The sequence below is a fragment of the Lithobates pipiens genome, unplaced genomic scaffold (assembly GCF_037356315.1).
Source record: "Lithobates pipiens isolate NorthernLeopardFrog02 unplaced genomic scaffold, aLitPip1_a1.2 Scaffold_23, whole genome shotgun sequence".
Classification (NCBI taxonomy): Eukaryota; Metazoa; Chordata; class Amphibia; order Anura; family Ranidae; genus Lithobates; species Lithobates pipiens.
This window is the reverse complement of record NW_027507785.1, coordinates 264,907,444-264,928,314: the sequence shown is the minus strand read 5'-3', so window position 1 is coordinate 264,928,314 and position 20,871 is coordinate 264,907,444. Positions and strand designations below refer to the sequence as shown.

At 44.2% G+C, this 20,871-nt stretch overlaps 1 protein-coding gene across 1 annotated transcript in view; it reads right to left on the bottom strand.

Moving 5' to 3' along the window:
• Nucleotides 1–264: 264 nt before the first annotated feature.
• The window catches only part of LOC143927143 (uncharacterized), a 55,071-nt gene continuing 34,464 nt past the window's right edge, over nt 265–20,871 (bottom strand). Inside the window, exons 9-23 of the mRNA XM_077451094.1 lie at nt 11,341–11,392; nt 11,153–11,219; nt 10,825–11,047; nt 7,814–7,865; nt 7,636–7,702; nt 7,318–7,540; nt 6,939–6,990; nt 6,761–6,827; nt 6,443–6,665; nt 6,064–6,115; nt 5,886–5,952; nt 5,567–5,789; nt 5,137–5,188; nt 4,281–4,347; nt 265–2,705 (exon numbers count right to left, since the gene is read on the bottom strand). Coding sequence (XP_077307220.1) covers nt 2,475–2,705; nt 4,281–4,347; nt 5,137–5,188; nt 5,567–5,789; nt 5,886–5,952; nt 6,064–6,115; nt 6,443–6,665; nt 6,761–6,827; nt 6,939–6,990; nt 7,318–7,540; nt 7,636–7,702; nt 7,814–7,865; nt 10,825–11,047; nt 11,153–11,219; nt 11,341–11,392 — 1,718 coding nt within the window. The 3' untranslated portion in view covers nt 265–2,474. The remainder of the gene's footprint in view (nt 2,706–4,280; nt 4,348–5,136; nt 5,189–5,566; nt 5,790–5,885; nt 5,953–6,063; nt 6,116–6,442; nt 6,666–6,760; nt 6,828–6,938; nt 6,991–7,317; nt 7,541–7,635; nt 7,703–7,813; nt 7,866–10,824; nt 11,048–11,152; nt 11,220–11,340; nt 11,393–20,871) is intronic.

The following is a 20,871-nucleotide window of genomic DNA, read 5'->3' as shown; positions in this document are numbered from 1 at the left end:
TTTTTCTTCATAAATTTTGGCCAAAATTTATACTACTACATATCTTTGGTAAAAATAAGTACAAATTGGTGGATATTATTTGGTCTTTGTGAAAGTTATAGAGTCCACAAGCTATGGTACCAATATCTGAAAATTTATCACACCTGAAGTACTGACGGCCTATTTCAATTCTTGAGACCCTAACATGCCAGAAAAGTACAAATTCCCCCCAAATGACCCCTTTTTGGAAAGAAGAAATTCCAAGGTATTTAGTAAGAGGCATGATGAGTTTTTTGAAGTTGTAATTTTTTCCCACAATTCTTTGCAAAATCAAGATTTTTTTTTTCACAAAATTGTCATATTATCAGTTTATTTCTCACACAGCATATGCATACCACAAATTACACCCCAAAACACATTCTGCTATTACTCCCGAGTACAGCGATACCACATGTGTGAGACTTTTACACAGTGTGGCCACATACAGAGGCCCAACATGCAGGGAGCGCCATCAGGCGTTCTGGAGCACCCAGGACAATTCTGACATTTCTCTCATGTAAAAATCATCATTTATTTGCTATAAAATTACATCGAATCCCAAAACATTATATATGTTTTTTTAGCAAACACCCTGGAGAATACAATGGTGGTCGTTGCAACTTTTTATCTCGCACGGTATTTGCGCAGCAATTTTTCGAATGCTTTTTTTTGGAAAAAAAACAGTTTTGTGCTTAAAAAAAAAAAAAAAACACAGTAAAGCTAGCCCAATTTTTGCATAATGTGAAAGATGAAGTTACACCGAGTAAATCGATACCCAACATGTCACTCTTCAAAATTGCACAGGCTCGTGGAATGGCGCCAAACGTCGCTACTTAAAAATCCCCACAGGCGACGATTTAATTTTTTTTTACTGGTTATATGTTTTGAGTTACAGAGGAGGTCTAGGGCTAGAATTATTGCTCTCGCTCTAACGTTCGCAGCGATATCTCACATGTGTGGTTTGAACACCGTTTTCATATGTGGGCGGGACTTACGTATGCGTTCGCTTCTGCATGCGAGCACATGGGGACAGGGGCGCTTTAAAAAAAAAAAAAAATGTTATTGTTCATTTTACTTTATTTATTTTAGTTTGACATTTTTTTTCCCCAAAAATACATTTTTTGATCACTTTTATTCCTATTACAAGGAATGTAAACATCCCTTGTAATAGGAATATGGCATGACAGGTCCTCTTTACAGTGAGATATGGGGTCAATAAGACCCCGCATCTCACCTCTAAGCTGGGAAGCCTGAAAAAAAAAAAAAAGATTCTGGATTTGATCGTATTGGCGAGTCGGTAGAAGCACCGGAGGGCGGCGGGAGGGGGGGGGGGTGTCTATGGCTGGGTATTGCAGGGTATCACCGACTATGGCTGGGTATGGCTGGGTATCTCAGTGTATGGCTGGGTATTTCAGAGTATGGCTGGGTATCTCAGATTATGGCGTTGCAGAGTATTGCGTTGCAGAGCATTGCAGGATATTGGAGGGTGTTGCAGAGCATTGCAGAGTGTTGCAGGGTATTGGTGGGTATTGCAGAGTGTTGCAGAGCGTTGCAGAGTGTTGCAGGGTATTGGCGGGTGTTGCAGAGCGTTGCAGGGTATTGCAGAGTGTTGCAGGGTATTGCAGAGTGTTGCAGGGTATTGCAGAGTATTGCAGGGTATTGCAGGATAATGCAGAGTATTGCAGGGCATTGCAGAGTATTGCAGAGTATTGCAGGGTATTGCAGGGTATTGCAGGGTATTGCAGAGTATTGCAGAGTAAGGCAGAGTATTGCAGAGTATTGCAGAGTAATGCAGAGTATTGCAGAGTAATGCAGAGTAATGCAGAGTAATGCAGAGTATTGCAGAGTAATGCAGAGTATTGCAGAGTATTGCAGAGTAATGCAGAGTAATGCAGAGTAATGCAGAGTATTGCAGATATTGCAGAGTAATGGCAGGGTATTGCAGAGTATTGGCAGGGAATTGAGGGGTTCATTTTCGGTGAGCAGCGATGTGGGCACTGCAGATGCAGCCCACATCGCTGCTGACACCGATCTCTTCCCCCTCCGCTGTTCCGATCGGTACAGAGAGGGGGAGGGAGGAACCGGCGTCATAACATGACGCCGGTTTGTTTACAAGTGATCACTCCGTCATTTGACGGAGCGATCACGTGGTAAACGGCCGCTATGAGCGGCCGTTTACCGTGATCCGTGATGCGCCCCAGGGGGCGCGCAAGAGCGGAATTCTGGGAGGACGTCATATGACGGCCTCCCAGAGTTAAGAAACCGCCCTGTAGCCGTCATTCGGCTATAGGGCGGTTGTTAAGTGGTTAAGCAATTGGCATGCAGGTAATATATCATGTCTCTAAAATTGTAGCAACTGTTAGCATGAGATGTCAAATAAATGTACATTTCTTATTTTTTAATCCCCAGTGTTAAACCCATAACTGTTCAGCAATGTCTTTTTTTCCCCTTTCTTATCACCCTACAACTAGCTCTATCAATTGTGCTTGTTCATCCATGGTGCTTTCTGGTTCTTCTAGATTATGAAATATAAATGACCCAGAAAAAGATCCATAGTTATTTGATGTAATTCCATTCCTGCTGGATCCACTGTAACTGTTTTGACCAGGTATCTTCTTTACTGCCACTAGCCCTCCATCATTTTCCAAAATTCCAGCATGGATAGCTGCTTTGCAAATGGAAGAATCCTATGAAATAAGCAAGGTAATACATTATATAATTATATCTTTCTTTCTCTATATATAGATTTATGATATACTTTTGAATCATGCTTCATTTTTATTTTAATATGAGAATAGTATTGATGAGTTTAAAGCAGAACTAAAGTGTCTTAATCCTCATTAACTATTTTTAATCCTTAAACTCAAGTATGAGGCGCACAACCCATCTTATAGAACAATATACCTATAAGTAAAATAGCACATGAGGAGGTTGAGCAATCTCCAATGAAAAGTCAATAAAACTAGCGTGAGGTTAGTAACTAAACACCCATACAATAAGGGAGCCACCTTGAGAAAGCAGAAGCAGGTTCTGATGAATAACTGAAAAAACAGGAAGAAGAGGTGCCTCTAAAGCGCCATACACACTATCAGATTTTCTGCTGATTTTTTCCTTCAGATTTACCAAAACCATATAATATGAGGTCAAACCTTAGGCATTTCAATTTGTATGCAGGCAGGCCCTTGCACTACATGGTTTTGGTAAACCTGAAGACAAAAATCAGCAGAAAAACTGATATGTCCTGTACACACGGTGAGACATTCCCACGACAAAATCTGTCAAATTTTTTCCGACTGATTTTGCCCCATACACACGGTCGCACAAAGTTGTCGGAAAATCCAATCGTTCAGAACGTGGCGCTTTGTGCATCAGAATTGTCTACACACAATCGGAATTTGAACGATCGGATTTTGTTGTCAGAAAATTTTAGATCCAGATCTCAAACTTTGTTTTCGGAAATTCAGACGGAAAAAGTCCAATGGAGCCCACACACGATCGGAATTTCCGTCAACACAGTACGATCGCACATTTTCCGTCGGAAAGTCTGACCGTGTGTACAGGGCAATAGTGTGTATGGGGCTTAAGAGTAGGAGTATGCAATAATTTAATAGCTCAAGACAAATGACAACTTACAGAAGAAGGATAAAAATAGGCACATCTGTAGCTAAGGGAGAATATCCCGATGAGCTCTCATCACCATCCTCATCACTGCACGCCGTCCTCTTCTGCGCCCCAAGCCTCGCTTTGGAACTGATTCCACCTTATGCCCGGTGGCTCAACAAGGCATTCACTGACGAGAGCTCATCTGGATATTCTCCTGCCATTTGTCTTGAGCTATTAAATTATTGTATACTCCTACTCTTAAAGGCGCCTCTTCTTCCTATTTTTAATCCTTATCCTGCTAGCCAGCCTTAGTAAATATATTATAAGGTGTATTACAGTCTTTTTAACAACTTTTTTTTTTTTTTATATATATACTTTTCTTTATTGCTTTTCCATGGTTTCTGGCCTAGGACAAACAAATTATGTCATACATCCCAGGAGTCTTCTTGGGTATTTTTTTTCTTTCAAATGAAGGAGCTCAGTTAAGCAAACCCTCCTGCCTGAACTAAGGGCAGATGAATTCCAGGAAGTAAATGCTACACGAATCTGCCCTTATTCAAGATGACCATGGCTAGAAATGCATGGGAATTCTCATCAAATAAAGCATGGAAAAATTAATTGAAGAGCATTTTCAGTTGGGGTGCTACACTTTAACTTACATCTGTATAGATATAAGTTCCCCACACGTTCTGTCCAGTCACCAAGCAATCCGATGGACATTGGACCCTAAGGGCATAGAAAACATTTGTTTGCATTTTATTTAAATAGCATCTCCAGAATATACCGTATATACTCGAGTATAGGTCGATCCGAATATAAGCCGAGGCCCCTAATTTACCACAAAAAAAATGGGAAAACTTATTGACTCGTGTATAAGCCGAGGGTGAGACATGCCTGTCCATCCATGTGTCCATCCCTGTGTGTCCATTCCTGTGTGTCCATTCCTGTGTGTCCATCCCTGTGTGTCCATCCCTGTGTGTCCATCCCTATGTCCAGCCTACCTGTGTCCTGTGCCTCTTTGTCCTTCTGCAGCCTGTGTCCTTCTGCAGCGATCTGCATGTAAAAACATGCCAGGATCGCCGCACCTCTTCTCCTCGTCTGTGACAGACGGTGGCCATTCCACTGTTCAAAAGCCGCGCCTCCGTCTGTGATAGGCAGAACACTCAATTTCCCAGCAGTCAGTGTTCCGCCTATCACAGGCATCCTCTCATCCTCGTCCGTAGTATGAGGATGAGCGGATGTCCGTGATAGGCGGACCACTGACTGCTGGGAAATTGAGTGTTCCGCCTATCACAGACAGGGAGGCACGGCTTTTGAATAGTGGAATGGCCGCCGTCTGTCTGCACGACACGCTGATCGGGTAGACAGACGGCGGTGACTCGAGTATAAGCCGAGGGGGGCACTTTCAGCCTAAAAAAAGGGGCTGAAAATCTCGGCTTATACTCGAGTATATACGGTATTCATTTTTTTGCTGTGTTCCTTTTAACCAAGTAGTCATTATAATACAAACCATACATTGTAATAGATCCTTTTAGGTCTCTAGCAGTAGTTGCACAGGTTCCTTGTACTGGAAAGAAAGAGAGAACATTATATCGGTATATTTGTCTACAAGGAATTAGGCATACTAATCTTGATGAGAGACAAAGCAGTAGTCAGTATTGTTGCATCAGGTTTTGTTTATATAGCTAGGAATACATAATGCATAGTGCGAAAGTTAGGAATACATAATGCATAGACATGCAGCTTATCTGCTTTCTTAGTTTTGATTAGAAGACTGAAGACCTGCATAAGATTACGAAGTAAGAAAATATTATTCCTTACTTTTTCACACATACTAAGAAAACAGAAATGCTTTACATTGATTGGTTACTACTGCCAACTATAGGAGCTTGTCTCTGCAGCAAAAATGTTTCCCTGTTTTTGAAAGCCAGGTTGGACAGGCTACCTGGTGGTTTTTGGGTTGGTACTATTGTAGGTTTAGGAGTTGGTGGTTTTGAGAAAGCACGGAATACAAATGATCCAGCCCAAGCTCCATAATTGTTTGTTGTGACTCCATTCTTTGTTGATCCAGTGTAACTCTGTTGTCCGGGTGATTTTTGCACTGTCACCAGCCCTCCAGTATTACCCAGAATTCCAGCATGGATAGCTGCTTTGCAAATGGAGGAATCCTAAAAAAAAAATATGATATGTGATTACAGTTTTCTGATAAATTGTACTTCTTTTGTACTTTTTATTTGTCAGTAGTAGCAGTTGGGTTAACTTACATCGGTATAGACATCAGTTCCCCAGACATTTCTTCCATTAACTGTGCAATCCGATGGACATTGGACTCTAGGGAACAGAAGACACTGGTTTGCACAGCTTTTTTCTAACAAATCTATTTTCTTTTCTATATTACTATTATCCAGTTAGAAATACTAGTTAAATGAAGGCAATACTCACAATGCAATAGAATCTTGAAGGTCTCTAGCAGCGGTTGAACAGGTTGCTTGTACTGGAAAGAGAAGGAAAACATTATCTCGGTCTACTTGACCAGAAATAATCATATTGATTTGGATTATAAACACTCCAGTTGACAGTTTTGCTACACCAGACTGTGTTTCTATGTTCAGAACACAGTTAAGTATTGCTGCCAATTGGAATATGTTATTGGTTCAACTGAATTCATGGAATCTCAATGTTAGATATTGGTAGTGTACATTGCACATGCTGTAGTCATTTAACAATGAATGATCCTTTTGAGCACTTTGCTATTACCTAACTCTGAAGGACATATTGCATTTTTTACTATAGTTAAGTATGATATTTGACAAGAGGCTACCTGGTGGTTTTTGGGTTGGTACTATTGTAGGTTTAGGAGTTGGTGGTTTTGAGAAAGCACGGAATACAAATGATCCAGCCCAAGCTCCATAATTGTTTGTTGTGACTCCATTCTTTGTTGATCCAGTGTAACTCTGTTGTCCGGGTGATTTTTGCACTGTCACCAGCCCTCCAGTATTACCCAGAATTCCAGCATGGATAGCTGCTTTGCAAATGGAGGAATCCTAAAAAAAAATAGGATATGTGATTACAGTTTTCTGATAAATTGTACTTCTTTTGTACTTTTTATTTGTCAGTAGTAGCAGTTGGGTTAACTTACATCGGTATAGACATCAGTTCCCCAGACATTTCTTCCATTAACTGTGCAATCCGATGGACATTGGACTCTAGGGAACAGAAGACACTGGTTTGCACAGCTTTTTTCTAACAAATCTATTTTATTTTCTATATTACTATTATCCAGTTAGAAATACTAGTTAAATGAAGGCAATACTCACAATGCAATAGAATCTTGAAGGTCTCTAGCGGCGGTTGAACAGGTTGCTTGTACTGGAAAGAGAAGGAAAACATTATCTCGGTCTACTTGACCAGAAATAATCATATTGATTTGGATTATAAACACTCCAGTTGACAGTTTTGCTACACCAGACTGTGTTTCTATGTTCAGAACACAGTTAAGTATTGCTGCCAATTGAAATATGTTATTGGTTCAACTGAATTCATGGAATCTCAATGTTAGATATTGGTAGTGTACATTGCACATGCTGTAGTCATTTAACAATGAATGATCCTTTTGAGCACTTTGCTATTACCTAACTCTGAAGGACATATCGCATTTTTTACTATAGTTAAGTATGATATTTGACAAGAGGCTACCTGGTGGTTTTTGGGTTGGTACTATTGTAGGTTTAGGAGTTGGTGGTTTTGAGAAAGCACGGAATACAAATGATCCAGCCCAAGCTCCATAATTGTTTGTTGTGACTCCATTCTTTGTTGATCCAGTGTAACTCTGTTGTCCGGGTGATTTTTGCACTGTCACCAGCCCTCCAGTATTACCCAGAATTCCAGCATGGATAGCTGCTTTGCAAATGGAGGAATCCTAAAAAAAAATAGGATATGTGATTACAGTTTCCTGATAAATTGTACTTTTTTTGTACTTTTTATTTGACAGTAGTAGCAGTTGGGTTAACTTACATCGGTATAGACATCAGTTCCCCAGACATTTCTTCCATTAACTGTGCAATCTGATGGACATTGGACTCTAGGGAACAGAAGATATTGGTTTGCACAGCTTTTTTCTATCAAATCTCTTTTCTTTTCTATATTACTATTATCCAGTTAGAAACACTAGTTAAATGAAGGCAATACTCACAATGCAATAGAATCTTGAAGGTCTCTAGCGGCGGTTGAACAGGTTGCTTGTACTGGAAAGAGAAGGAAAACATTATATCGGTCTACTTGACCAGAAAGTAATAATCATATTGATTTGGTCTAAAGACACTGCAGTTTCCAGTTTTGCTGCATCAGACTGTTCAGAGCACAGTTACTTATTACTGCCAATTGAAATATGTTGTTGGTTCAAGTTCATTTAGTGGAAGTTTAATGTTAGATATTGGTAGTGTGCCGTAGAAACAGAAGAATGGTTGCGAAACACCAAGTGCTTTATTAGTTCTGTATCTTTTTTTTATTGATGGTTTTTTTTTTTTTTCTTATTTTCTGTTCATTTTTTTTGTTTGAGCATGTTTGAATCCACTTACTGTTCTATTCCAAGCATCAACTACTCTTTCAGTAAAATAATTCATTCTAAGATCAGTTTTGACCTTTCCCCCTGCTTGTTTGCAGTCATGTCCCCATGTTCTTAATCTTGAAATCTTGACTTCATATTAAAAATACTACCCTCTTGAATGGTATTTACACCCTTGATATATTTATAATATATTCCTGAAGTTTCATTAAATATGTTTTATCCCTCAGACCTTTCACTACTTTTGTTGCCTGTCTCTAGACTTATCCATCATTTAGAAGCACCGTAAAGGCTAAAATATTTTGTTTAAATAACAAACATGTTATACTTATGTGCTCTTTGTGCAATGGTATTGCACAGTGCAGCCCAAACCTCCTCTTTTGGGTTCCTCTGCCAGCACTCTTGGTTCCTCCTCTAAATGCACCACCATAGGAAGAAACTTCTTATGGGGCACACGTATGGGCTAGCTCCCGAGCTGGGCTGCGTGTGTCCATAGACACACACAGAGCAATCAGACCCTAGCCTTCACACTCTGTTCACAGGATTTGATTGACAATAGCAGGAGCTAGTGGCTCCCATTGCTGCCTGTGTTTCCTGTTAATGCAGGGAGAGAGGAGAGAGCTGCTAGAGACGGGCATAGTGGTGAATACAGTGAGTACTCAGGTAAGTGTAAGGAAAGGTGAGGGGGGCGATACTGTTACTGGGACTTCACAGAGAATTCATTAAGGTGAAATATATCCTGGCTTTACAACCATTATATAAGATATCTAAGCACTTTGCCAATACCTAAACACGAAGGATATATAATACTGTTTATTGTAGTCATGTGTAGTCTGTGACCAGAGATTACCTGATGGTTTTCGGGTTGGTACTATTCTAGGTTTAGGAAATTGAGTTTTGAACCACGAAATACAAATGATCCAGCCAAGTTCTATAATTGTTGTGACTCCATTCCTTGTTGATCCAGTGTAACTTTGCTGTCCAAATGTTTTTTCCACTGTCACCAACACACCATTATTACAAAGTATTACAGCATGAGGAGAAGGCTGTAATACTTACCTTATTTCTCATTCTCCTAGCTTCCTAATGCTCTCTGATGCTCTGGGCTATGGGCAGCCCCCTTGGTCCTCATGTACAATGTGGGAGTATTGGTTTATTTTAAAACATTCTAAATAAAACCTTAGCCTCTTTAGGACTAGAGTCCATAATGCAAGTGCAGAGACAAGGAGAGCATGACACACAGTATGCAGGTTTCAGGTGTGCTTAAGACATATTGTTCTGTGTCAGGATTAAGTAATGCTCATAGTGCAGGGGTCAGTAGTGAGTTACCCTCTGAATACAGGGGTCAGGAGTAGGTAACAAAAGAGTGGAGGATTCAGGTGTCAACAACAGAAAGAGTGCCAAAGTCAACAGGAGGTAACAGAGTGCAGAGGTCAGGAATAAGTAACACAAAGAGGCAAGGAGTAAGTAACACAGAGTGCAGGTGTCAGGAGTAAGTAATGTAAAGAGTGCATATTTCAGAGTGCAAGGCTCAGTAACACACAGATTGCAAAGACTAAGGGTAAGTAATGCTAGAAAGTATTGTATTTGGTATTTAAATATTTAGTACGCAATAATAATTAACAGCAATAAATATTGCTATTTTTGCTGCCAGAAACCGCTTTAAATTAATTGGATGTTACTGCCAATGCTTGTATCTGCAGCAAAAAAAAAATCACCACTTGTTTTGAAATCCAGACTAGACTATAAAGAATATAACCAGATCTGTGTTCACACCAATCTGGAGGTAGGATGTGTTAAATCAGATGCCTCTGCTCCAGCACAGCAATCTCCACATTCTCGGTCTTCTTGTTTAACAGAACAAACACTGAGAACTTGCACTGTGTTATTGTTTTCCCAGTAAAGTTCCTGGCAGGGAAGGCCAAACCTGCACTGCATATTTGCAGCAGCCACCCCAATATGGCACCAAGGACTCTTGAGCCAGTTGGGTATATGCAGCAATACTTGAGAGGCAGGCTGTCTTTTATGGCTTTCCAAAAAAAGAAAACTGACTTGCTGCACGTGCACATTGGCTACAGACTCTAATGGTCAACATATTGAGGTGTCCATGGTGCCTTCACAATGTGGTTCAAGTCGTCAGACTTTCCTGCCTGAATTTTATTTTTTTTTTAAAGATGTTTATTTAAGTTTTCAACAAGCTTATACAACAAACAGGATACATATTGAATAGCATCACTCCAGAAGTGCAGACAGAGGTATAAACCCGTAGGATACAGCAGAAAGTAATGTATGTAGTGGCCCGAGCACCGCCCATATCGGTAACCCTCCAGGCAGCGAGCTGACACACAGTCCACTGTCTACACCCTTATTAGTGCAAAAACTATGGCGGTACTCAGAACACCCCAAAAAACTAAAATATACGGTGGGGGCACACCACTGGAGTAAGCAAAACAGTTAAACTTTCCTGCCTGAATTTTATGAGGGATGCTTGTTTGCTGGGGACAGACACCTCAAAATGTGGATTTAGTATAGTAAGCTTTGTACAGTACATTTCACTGTAAATTATCTATTTCAGCATTTTGACTTTGCCTAACTCTGAGAGAAACTTTGGCAATGTATGGTTTGTGATAGGAGACTACCTGGTGGTTTCTGGGTTGGTACTTTTGTAGGTATAGGAGTCAGTGGTTTTGAGGAGCCATGGAATACAAATGATCCAGAATAAGGTCCATAACTGTTTGTTGAGACTCCATTCCTTGCTGAACCACTGTAACTCTGTTGTCCAGGTGTTTTTTCCACTGTCACCAGTCCTCCATTATTACCCAGAATTCCAGCATGGATAGCTGATTTGCATATGGAAGAGTCCTAAGATGAATTCATGGCAATGAATAAAATAGTAATGTTAGATTTTTCTACATGAATGTAATGACTTAGTTTTCTATGATTAAATGAGTAATAAATAGAACTTACAGATGTGTAGCTATCAGATCCCCAAACAGTCCCTCCATTCACCTGGCACTCAGATGGACACTGAACACTTAGAAAAACAAAACATTATTTTTAAAAACTTTTATTCATTATATTATACTGTATAATGTTTCCATTTATTGTTAACTTCTTTGCCTTAGTAAATAAAATTATCTTAAGATAAAACTTACATTGAAATAGATTCCTTCAGTTGTCCAGCAGTAGTTAAACAGGTTCCTAGTACTGGAAAAAAAAAGAAAAAAAAATAGGATTTTTATAACAGCTTACCTTTAAAATCCCTTTCTTGGAGTACATCACGGGACAAAGAGCCACAGTAATTACTGTATGGGTTATATGGCACCTTCAGGTGGTGGACACTGGCACACTCTAGACAGAGAGTTCAATTCCCCATATAACACCTCCCCTTATTGAGAGTACCTCAGTTTTGTAGCAAAGCAATACACGTGTAACCAGAAAGAGGGGAGGGACCTCTGTGTCTCGTGATGTACTGCAAGAAAAGGATTTTACAGGTAAGCTGTTATAAAAATCCTATTTTCTTTATCATACATCACAGGACACAGAGCCACAGTAATTACTGTATGGGATGTACCAGAGCAATACCACCTGAGGGGAGGGGACACAAACAAAAGTAGGGTGCAATCAGACCTGAGGACCTATACTGCCACCTGAAGTACACTGCACCCAAAGGCGATATCCTCATGCCTTCTTACATCCACCTGATAGATTCTGGTGAATGTATGGACTGAAGACCAGGTTGCGGCCTTGGAGATTTGAGCCATGGAGGCTTGGTGATGCACTGCCCACGAAGCACTAACAGCCCTAGAGGAGTGTGTTTTGATTTGAAAAGATGGAACCTTCCTCTTCAAGCCATAGGCTTGAATAATTACTTGCCAAATCCATCTGGCAATAGTGGATTTCAATGCTGCCTGTCCTTTCCTAGAACTTTTAGGCAACACAAACAAAACATTTGTTTCCCGAATCTGAGCAGTCGCCTTCAAATAGATTTTGACTGCTTTCACTACATCCAAAGAATGTAGTGACTCCTCTTCCTTAGAACAGGGTTATTGAAAAAATTAAGGTAAAACAATATCCTGGTTTGGGTGAAAACCTGAAACCACCTTTGGCAGAAAGCTAGGATGAGAATGCAATACTGACGAAGAAATGGCTACCAGAAAAACTAGCTTCCTTGTCAAAAGGACCAAAGGAATATGTTGTATCGGCTTAAAAGGCTGTTTCTATAATGCTGACAGAACTAAAATCAAGTCCCAAGGGTTCAGGGGTGCTCTAACCAGTGGATTAAGCTACGTTACCCCCTGTATAAAGCTTCGGACCAAAGAATGGGAAGCAAGTGGCACTGAAACTATACCGATAAGGCAGAGACCTGGCAATTGATAGTACTCAAGGCCAGTTTCATCTCTAGCCCCATTTGCGGGAAGGCAAGAATTTTACCTATGACATACAGTACTTCCTAGGATGCCAACCCCTGGATTCACACCAGGAAACATATGCCTTCCAGACTCTGTAATAAATGACTCTGGGAGCTGGCTTTCTAGCATTAATCAAGGTAGATATTACCGAGCATGAAAGCCCACGATACTTCAGAATGTGGGTTTCAATAGCCAAACTGTTAAATTTAGCGTTTGTAAAGTAGAACACTGGTCCCTGTGATAGCAGGTCTGGACTTGGTGGTAGGGTCCATGGGGCCTCTACCACCATTTCTGCTATTTCTACATGTAGCACTAACCCCCAAAGGAGCTGCTGGTTAGATTTGGGCTTACCGTTACCTTCTGGTTTCCTTGATGCACGTCTAGGGGATGTCCTGTGGTAAATAGCCCAGTAACTTGAGACTGACAACAGATTCACTTGAATGGATTTAATTTGCAAAACTCAGTCAATTGAACAGTCTTTCAACTTGGGATCAGAGGGTTGGAAAAGGAAGTTCAGGTACTCTTAGTGTCAAAGTCCAAAAACGTTAAAGAACTTGCTTACTTAGACTGCATCCAGAGAATAGCCATTCGCAGCTGGATGATCACTCAGGTTGGACAGTCCCTCTCTCACAAGGCCTAGCAGCCAACAAGGTGCTTACTCAGCAACAAAATCTTTGCCACAGACGTTGTTGTAGAACATGTAGGGAAACTAAACTTGAAACACTTGTGGGATACCTTGATCTTTCAGCCCGCTTGGCGATATCGACAAGACCGGATTCTCTCGGTTATTTCAGCCCTTCCAGGCTCTTGTTAAGAAAACCAATCCGTACGTGGTGTTCTTCTAAAGAGTCCTCCCCTGGAATGCTTGAAGTACACTGGGTCTCTCCCGAACCGGAGACGGCACCCAGCCACCTCAGAATCCTCCTTTAGTTTCCTTGCCTCGGGCTAGCCAGCCCCGAGACATTAAAGTCGGATGGATCCGCACCACGAGCCATAGCCTTCCTGGGGGCTGGTCAGGAGGACCAGGACCATGAAGTCAGCACATCATAACGGACCGGAACCCTGAACCACGTGATGTCTGCATCTTAAATACCCTTTCCCAGAGGGCACAGCGAGAGGGCCACTCCCACTGACCTGGCTCCGAAAAAGAGTAACTTAAGCACCTGACCAGACCATAGTTCCACGCCTGCCACAAGAGACCGTGCCCCTTGTGGCCAGGCCGAACATCTCACAGTCCAGTCAGACTGATGCAGAGGTCCAATTTAGACAAATATACCCAAACCAAACTGCAGTTTAGGCAAAGTTTAACTTTGAAAAAACACATAGCGGGTGCTCTTCAGGAGCCGCCGCTACATACATACCAGGATCTTCTGGGCCACGCTGGGGCCACAAGAACTACCGTCTTTCTTTCCCGCTTGATCCTGCAAAGAAGTCGAGGTAGCAGCAGAATAGGAGGGAATGCATAAATCAGTGAGAACTGATCCCACGGGGTCACCAACTCATCTGTTCCGCCTGCGAGTGGATCCCTTGTTCTTGACAGAAAGTTGTCGACTTTGTTGTTGAACTTGGATGCAAACAGATCGACATCTGGATCCCCCATCTTTGGCATATAGCAGAAAATGTTGGGGTGAAGGGACCGTTCCCTCAGGAACAATTGCTGGTGACTTAAATAGTCCACCTGCCAGTTCTCTACCCCGGAATGAAGATTGCTGATATGCACGGCACATGCTTTTCTGCCAAGGTTATAACCAGACCCAAGTACTCTAATATACTTACTGGCTTTAAAGAAGATTTCTCTAGGTTGAGGACCCAACCTAGCTATTCCAGGTAGTTGACTGTGGTGACCATGCTTTGGTCCAAGCGGGCTACTGACAGGTCTATCAAGAGCAGGTTCTCTAGGTATGCTATTATTGTTATACCTTGAGTCCTTAATCTGGCCAGAGGAAGGGCCAGAAGTTTTGTAAACACCTGAGGTGCAGTAGCTAGACCGAAAGGCAAGGCTACAAACTGAAAATTACGTTTTTCTACTTCGAAACGCAGATACTTCTGGTGAGCGGGGAAACACGCAGGTATGCATCCTTGATGTCAATTGATGCCAGAAGTTCTCCTCCTTGTAGGACTGATTGGATTGATTCCATGCGAAAGGTGCAAATTTTCAGGGACCGGTTTAGATCTTTAAGATCTAGAATGGGGGGGGGGCGTGGCCTGGACATGGCGTAGTAAGGCTGCACTTTCTGTGAGCTCCCGGCCCCGGCCTTCCACCCACGGCAATCCGCTGTTCATTCCGGCTTGCAATCATCCAGAGGATGCAGGACAAATTTGCTTCTAAAGAAGACAGAGCCAGTGTTCCTGCTGGGGCTATTCAGCGCTATTTTAACCCCACACAGAGACAATCCACAGGCGTGGACCCGGCGGCACCACGAGGTACGCAGCGCGGAGCTCCCGCGAAATCACAAGCGCGGACTGAAAACTGCCCGAACTGAGACGTCCCAGCGGCTCCGCATCAAGCCTCAGGCAGTCAGCCGCCCACACCATCGCCCATGGAGATATCGGGGAGCTCCCGGGAGTCTGACCAGGCTGAGCAAGACCTCAGGACTCTGATACAAGCCCTCCCCACTAGAACAGACATCGAGGCACTCATCCTGCGGCTAGAGGAAACGCACCGCAGAGATATTCAGGAGGTGAGGGAGGATGTGACTGCGGGGGAAGCCTCCTTCTCAACACTGGAGCACCGGGTGTCAGAACTAGAGATATCCCGGGACCACCATCGCCCTCCAGCTCCACCTGGAGGATGTTGAAGACCGGAGCTGCAGGAACAACTTGCGGCTCCGGGGCCTACCCGAATCTTTACAGGGGGAAACATGGAGGCCGCTGCTCAAGAAATCTTTCGCACCCTCCTAGAAGACCCTGCCAGTGTCGTGGAAATTGAACAAGCTCACAGAACACCGGGACCCAGAAACGCTGACCCTGAGCGTCCGCGAGACGTACTTTGCAAACTACTACGCTACCTGCAGAAGGATGAAATCCTGAGAAGGGCATGGGAACAAGGTGAGGTGGACCTGGACGGAGCGCCCATCACCATTCTCCTGGATCTATCCTGGGCTACGCTGAGACGCAGGGCCATGCTTCGACCCACCTTGGACTTGGCAAAGGCGAAGGGCTGTACCTACCGCTGGGGATACCCGATAGCTGTTACCTTCCGGAAGGACGGGAACGTATACATCCTGCAATCACCAGCAGACCTACCCGGCCTATTCAGGTTCCTTGACGCGGACCAGATCCCTGTCCCTGACTGGCTTCAAATACCCCCACGCCCGGTGGGCAGATCGGGGCTTTCCACATACAGGGGCCCGTTACAGCCTAGAATACAGCGGAACAGGAGAAGACTGCGGATGGCCCCCGAGGGAGGATCCACAGTATTGTGAGTAGACCTCTCACAATGGCACCTGATCCCTGACCTAATTTTGACCCCCCAGACTGGCCTGCTCACCCCTACCCAGTGGCTCTGTCACCCCAGGCAAAATGATTCATATCCTGACATCATTAGGACAGAGATTTCTCTCCCCCCCGCCCCGTGCGACCCCCCCCCTTTCTGTTTTTTTAAATTTTCCCTGGCCCCCTCCGGGAACACCCTTCCGCGGAGGTCTGAGACATGCTGGCTCCTTGATGACACCAGGGTTTTAGTGGCTGAGGGGCTGGGAGTGCACCGCTCACTGCTGCGGCCCTGCGGGCTGCCCTGTCTGACACCATGGGGGACCACGGGCGAAATGGGTGGCGGGGATCCCACGGGGTTTGATACTCTCCTGTGCACCGCATGGTTACTTTCAGCCCTGACCCTTTCTTGCATGATGATAGGTCCACTGACGTTTTGGTCGGTGATGAGACACGATGCCTATTTTTGTCGGGAGCTGGGGGATACCACGGTCCTCAGGGGAAACCCCGGATTTCATGAAGAAGCATTGACACTTAGCTGGCCAGCTCGCACTCTCCCCCCGACCGCAGTGGAACTGGGGTGTGGAGAATTTACCAAGCGATGGAGTTTCAAGCTAGCTTGACCACATGAGACAGCACTGCACTGCTATACGCCCCATGATTGAAACACTGCAATCTTAGCCAGATGCTGAATACTGGCGGTGGAGGGGTGGCGGGTCTTTTTTGTCCCTCGGGGGGGGGGGTGAATTGCAGTCTGGGGGATGTTTTGTGGTATGGGGAGCCTGTGGAGCCCATTCTGGGTTGGGGAGTTGCCACGTTTTCACAGAACGCATAGAGGGCTGTCTTTACGGTGAGGGCATGAGGGGGGGTACTGAGCATTGTTGTATACACTGTCAGGGATCTGGGCAGAGATTAAGCTACAGGATCAAAGGTTATCTAGGTCTATTTACTATTTCAGGGTATTATTTCTTCTAGATTAAGATGTGATTTACCTTACCAAAGTTTTTGTTCTTTATTTGAGGTCAGCATATTGTTACATGTCTTGTATTGTATCCAATGGACACTTAGTTGTATTTGCCGCTACAAGATGCTATCACATACCTGATTGCCGGGGGTGGCGGGGGGGGGGACCGGGGGACACATTTCTCGGCCCTGTCCAATCACTACCCCACCCAGGACCGTGCTCAATTCCCGGTGATTTACTGGGGAGCGCTTTAGCTATATTTAGCAACATTAGCCACTCTTCGGCACTGTTCTCTCTTGTGACAGCGCCCTAACTCTCTTACACATTTTTCTTTTCCGGGCCGGTCAAACGGCCTACCTGATAACTTTCTTCTTACTTACCCTCTCTCCCCCCTTAAGCTCAGACCTACTTTATCCCCCCCCCCCCCCCCCCCCGAACTCACGAACATGGCTGAACTCAATGTGGTCTCATTAAACACAAAACGACTAAACATCCCGGAGAAGAGACGGATGTTGCTCCATGATATGAGACGTATGAAGGCAGACATTGTACTTCTGCAGGAGACTCATTTCAGAGCTAATTCTCTACCACTCCTCAAGAATAGATTCTATCCCACGGTCTACCACTCCATGTACACTGAGGCTAAGTCAAGAGGTGTTTCTATCTTGATATCGGCTAAAGTGCCATGGACATACATAGACATACAATCTGACAAGGAAGGGCGGTATTTGTTTTTGAAAGGGAGGGTAGGCGAGGTATTGGTGACATTGGCGAACATTTACACCCCAAACGACCCTCAGGATATCTTCCTAAAACGCAGGCTAGCACACCTCTCACGGTATGCGGAAGGTCAGCTCATAGTGGGAGGGGATCTTAGCGTACCCCTTACACCTACGGAGGATACCTCTACGGGTCTCTCTTCTACCTCTCGAGATATGCGCAAACGAATCTCTACATCCTTGCATGCAGCACAACTTATTGACACATGGCGTCTTCTTCATCCCGGGGGAAAGGGACTACACTTTCTACTCCAGACTGCATCAGACATACTCACGCATAGATTATTTCCTAATTCCCCACAGACACTTACATGCAGTCAGAGACACCACGATAGGGACGATTACTTGGACGGATCACGCCCCGATAACCCTAAGATAGGCCGTAACAGATATACATAAAACACAGAGACTGCCCTGGCGACTGAATGACAGTCTACTTCAGGACCCAGAGATCCTCGCGGACGTAATTAGGGAAATAGACTACTATTTCCAGGCTAACTCTAATACAGAGAGCGACCCCGGTGTGGTATGGGAGGCGCACAAGGCGGTGATTCGCGGGGTGATTATTAAGCATGAATCTAGACTGTACAAACAGATGACGGCACAATTGACGACGTTGCTACATAAAGTGCAAACTCTTGAATTGCGCCACAAACACACCCCTTCTGCGCACTTAGGTGTAGTGATGGCCGAACGGTTCGCCCGGCGGTCGTTTCGCGGCGAATTTCCGACTTTCGCCGTCCGCGGGTTCGAACGCCTTTTTCCGTCGTTCGCCCCGGCGGACTTACGTGTTTAATGTATACAAGAACTTTAACCTTTCGTGACACGTTTATCATGTGTTACAGGACAACCAATTGAGACATGACAGCTCATGGACACTTGGACATTCCCCCTAACCTATAAATACACCCGATCCGGTGGCCATTTTACATTCTTTCTTCTGTCACTGTAGGGAAAGGATCCTGTGTGGAGTAGGGACAGAGAAAACGCTAGCTATTTGGTACACAAAAGTTCTTTTCAGGACTGGTATAGGTGTTAGGTCAGCAGCCTGAGTTTCTTTTGTCAGTTTAGATAAAGGGACAGAGCGCTGTATGCTGCTATTTTAGGGACAGCTCAGCCAGATTAGTCTTTCTTCATCATCATCATCATCATCATCATTAGCTGTTACTATCAGGTCCACAAAAGAGCTGTTCCAGCTAATCGTTCCAGCCTACTCTTTTTTGCCAATTTGTATAGGGACAGGCAGGAAGCAGTGTGTCAGGCAGTGAGGATAATTTTAAAGACTTGCTGTTACTATTAGTTCCACAAAGGTTCTTTTCAGGACTGGTATCAGTGGTACGGTAATAGGCTTGTACACGTATAATATTCTTTCTTCCAAATATAGAAAGAATATTATACTTGACTGCTGCCCTTCTGCTGCAGTCTGCTAATCATTCACAACTCACTTGTTCCACAAAGCTCTTTATCAGGACTGGTAACTTGGTCTGTCTAGGGTGCTACGGTACATAGGCTTGGGTGCGGTACAGTCTGCTGTTCTGTAAGGACCGCTATCGGTCCACAATACATAGGGTTGCCGTGCACTACTGCTGACCGCTGCCCTATACTGCAGCAGTCCTTCATTGGTATAGGGACTGACGTACAGTCTGCTAATCACTAACACACAACCTGCTTGGTCCACAAAAGTTCTTATAAGGACTGGTAACTTGGTATAGGGTGCTACGGTACATAGGCCTGAGTGCGTTACAGTCTGCTGTTCTGTAAGGACCGCTATCGGTCCACAATACATAGGGTTGCCGTGCACTACTGCTGACCGCTGCCCTATACTGCAGCAGTCCTTCAGCGGTATAGGGACTGACGCACAGTCTGCTAAACACTAACACACAACCTGCTTGGTCCACAAAAGTTTTTATAAGGACTGGTAACTTGGTATAGGGTGCTACGGTACATAGGCCTGAGTGCAGTACAGTCTGCTGTTCTGTAAGGACCGCTATCGGTCCACAATACATAGGGTTGCCGTGCACTACTGCTGACCGCTGCCCTATACTGCAGCAGTCCTTCATTGGTATAGGGACTGACGTACAGTCTGCTAATCACTAACACACAACCTGCTTGGTCCACAAAAGTTCTTATAAGGACTGGTAACTTGGTATAGGGTGCTACGGTACATAGGCCTGAGTGCGTTACAGTCTGCTGTTCTGTAAGGACCGCTATCGGTCCACAATACATAGGGTTGCCGTGCACTACTGCTGACCGCTGCCCTATACTGCAGCAGTCCTTCATTGGTATAGGGACTGACGTACAGTCTGCTAATCACTAACACACAACCTGCTTGTTCCACAAAAGTTCTTATAAGGACTGGTAACTTGGTATAGGGTGCTACGGTACATAGGCTTGAGTGCGGTACAGTCTGCTGTTCTGTAAGGACCGCTATCGGTCCACAATAGATAGGGTTGACGTGCACCACTGCTGACCGCTGCCCTATACTGCAGCAGTCCTTCAGCGGTATAGGGACTGACGTACAGTCTGCTAAACACTAATACACAACCTGCTTGGTCCACAAAAGTTCTTATAAGGACTGGTAACTTGGTATAGGGTGCTACGGTACATAGGCTTGAGTGCGGTACAGTCTGCTGTTCTGTAAGGACCGCTATCGGTCCACAATAGATAGGGTTGACGTGCACCACTGCTGACCGCTGCCCTATACTGCAGCAGTCCTTCAGCGGTATAGGGACTGACGCACAGTCTGCTAAACACTAACACACAACCTGCTTGGTCCACAAAAGTTTTTATAAGGACTGGTAACTTGGTATAGGGTGCTACGGTACATAGGCCTGAGTGCGTTACAGTCTGCTGTTCTGTAAGGACCGCTATCGGTCCACAATACATAGGGTTGCCGTGCACTACTGCTGACCGCTGCCCTATACTGCAGCAGTCCTTCATTGGTATAGGGACTGACGTACAGTCTGCTAATCACTAACACACAACCTGCTTGGTCCACAAAAGTTCTTATAAGGACTGGTAACTTGGTATAGGGTGCTACGGTACATAGGCCTGAGTGCGTTACAGTCTGCTGTTCTGTAAGGACCGCTATCGGTCCAC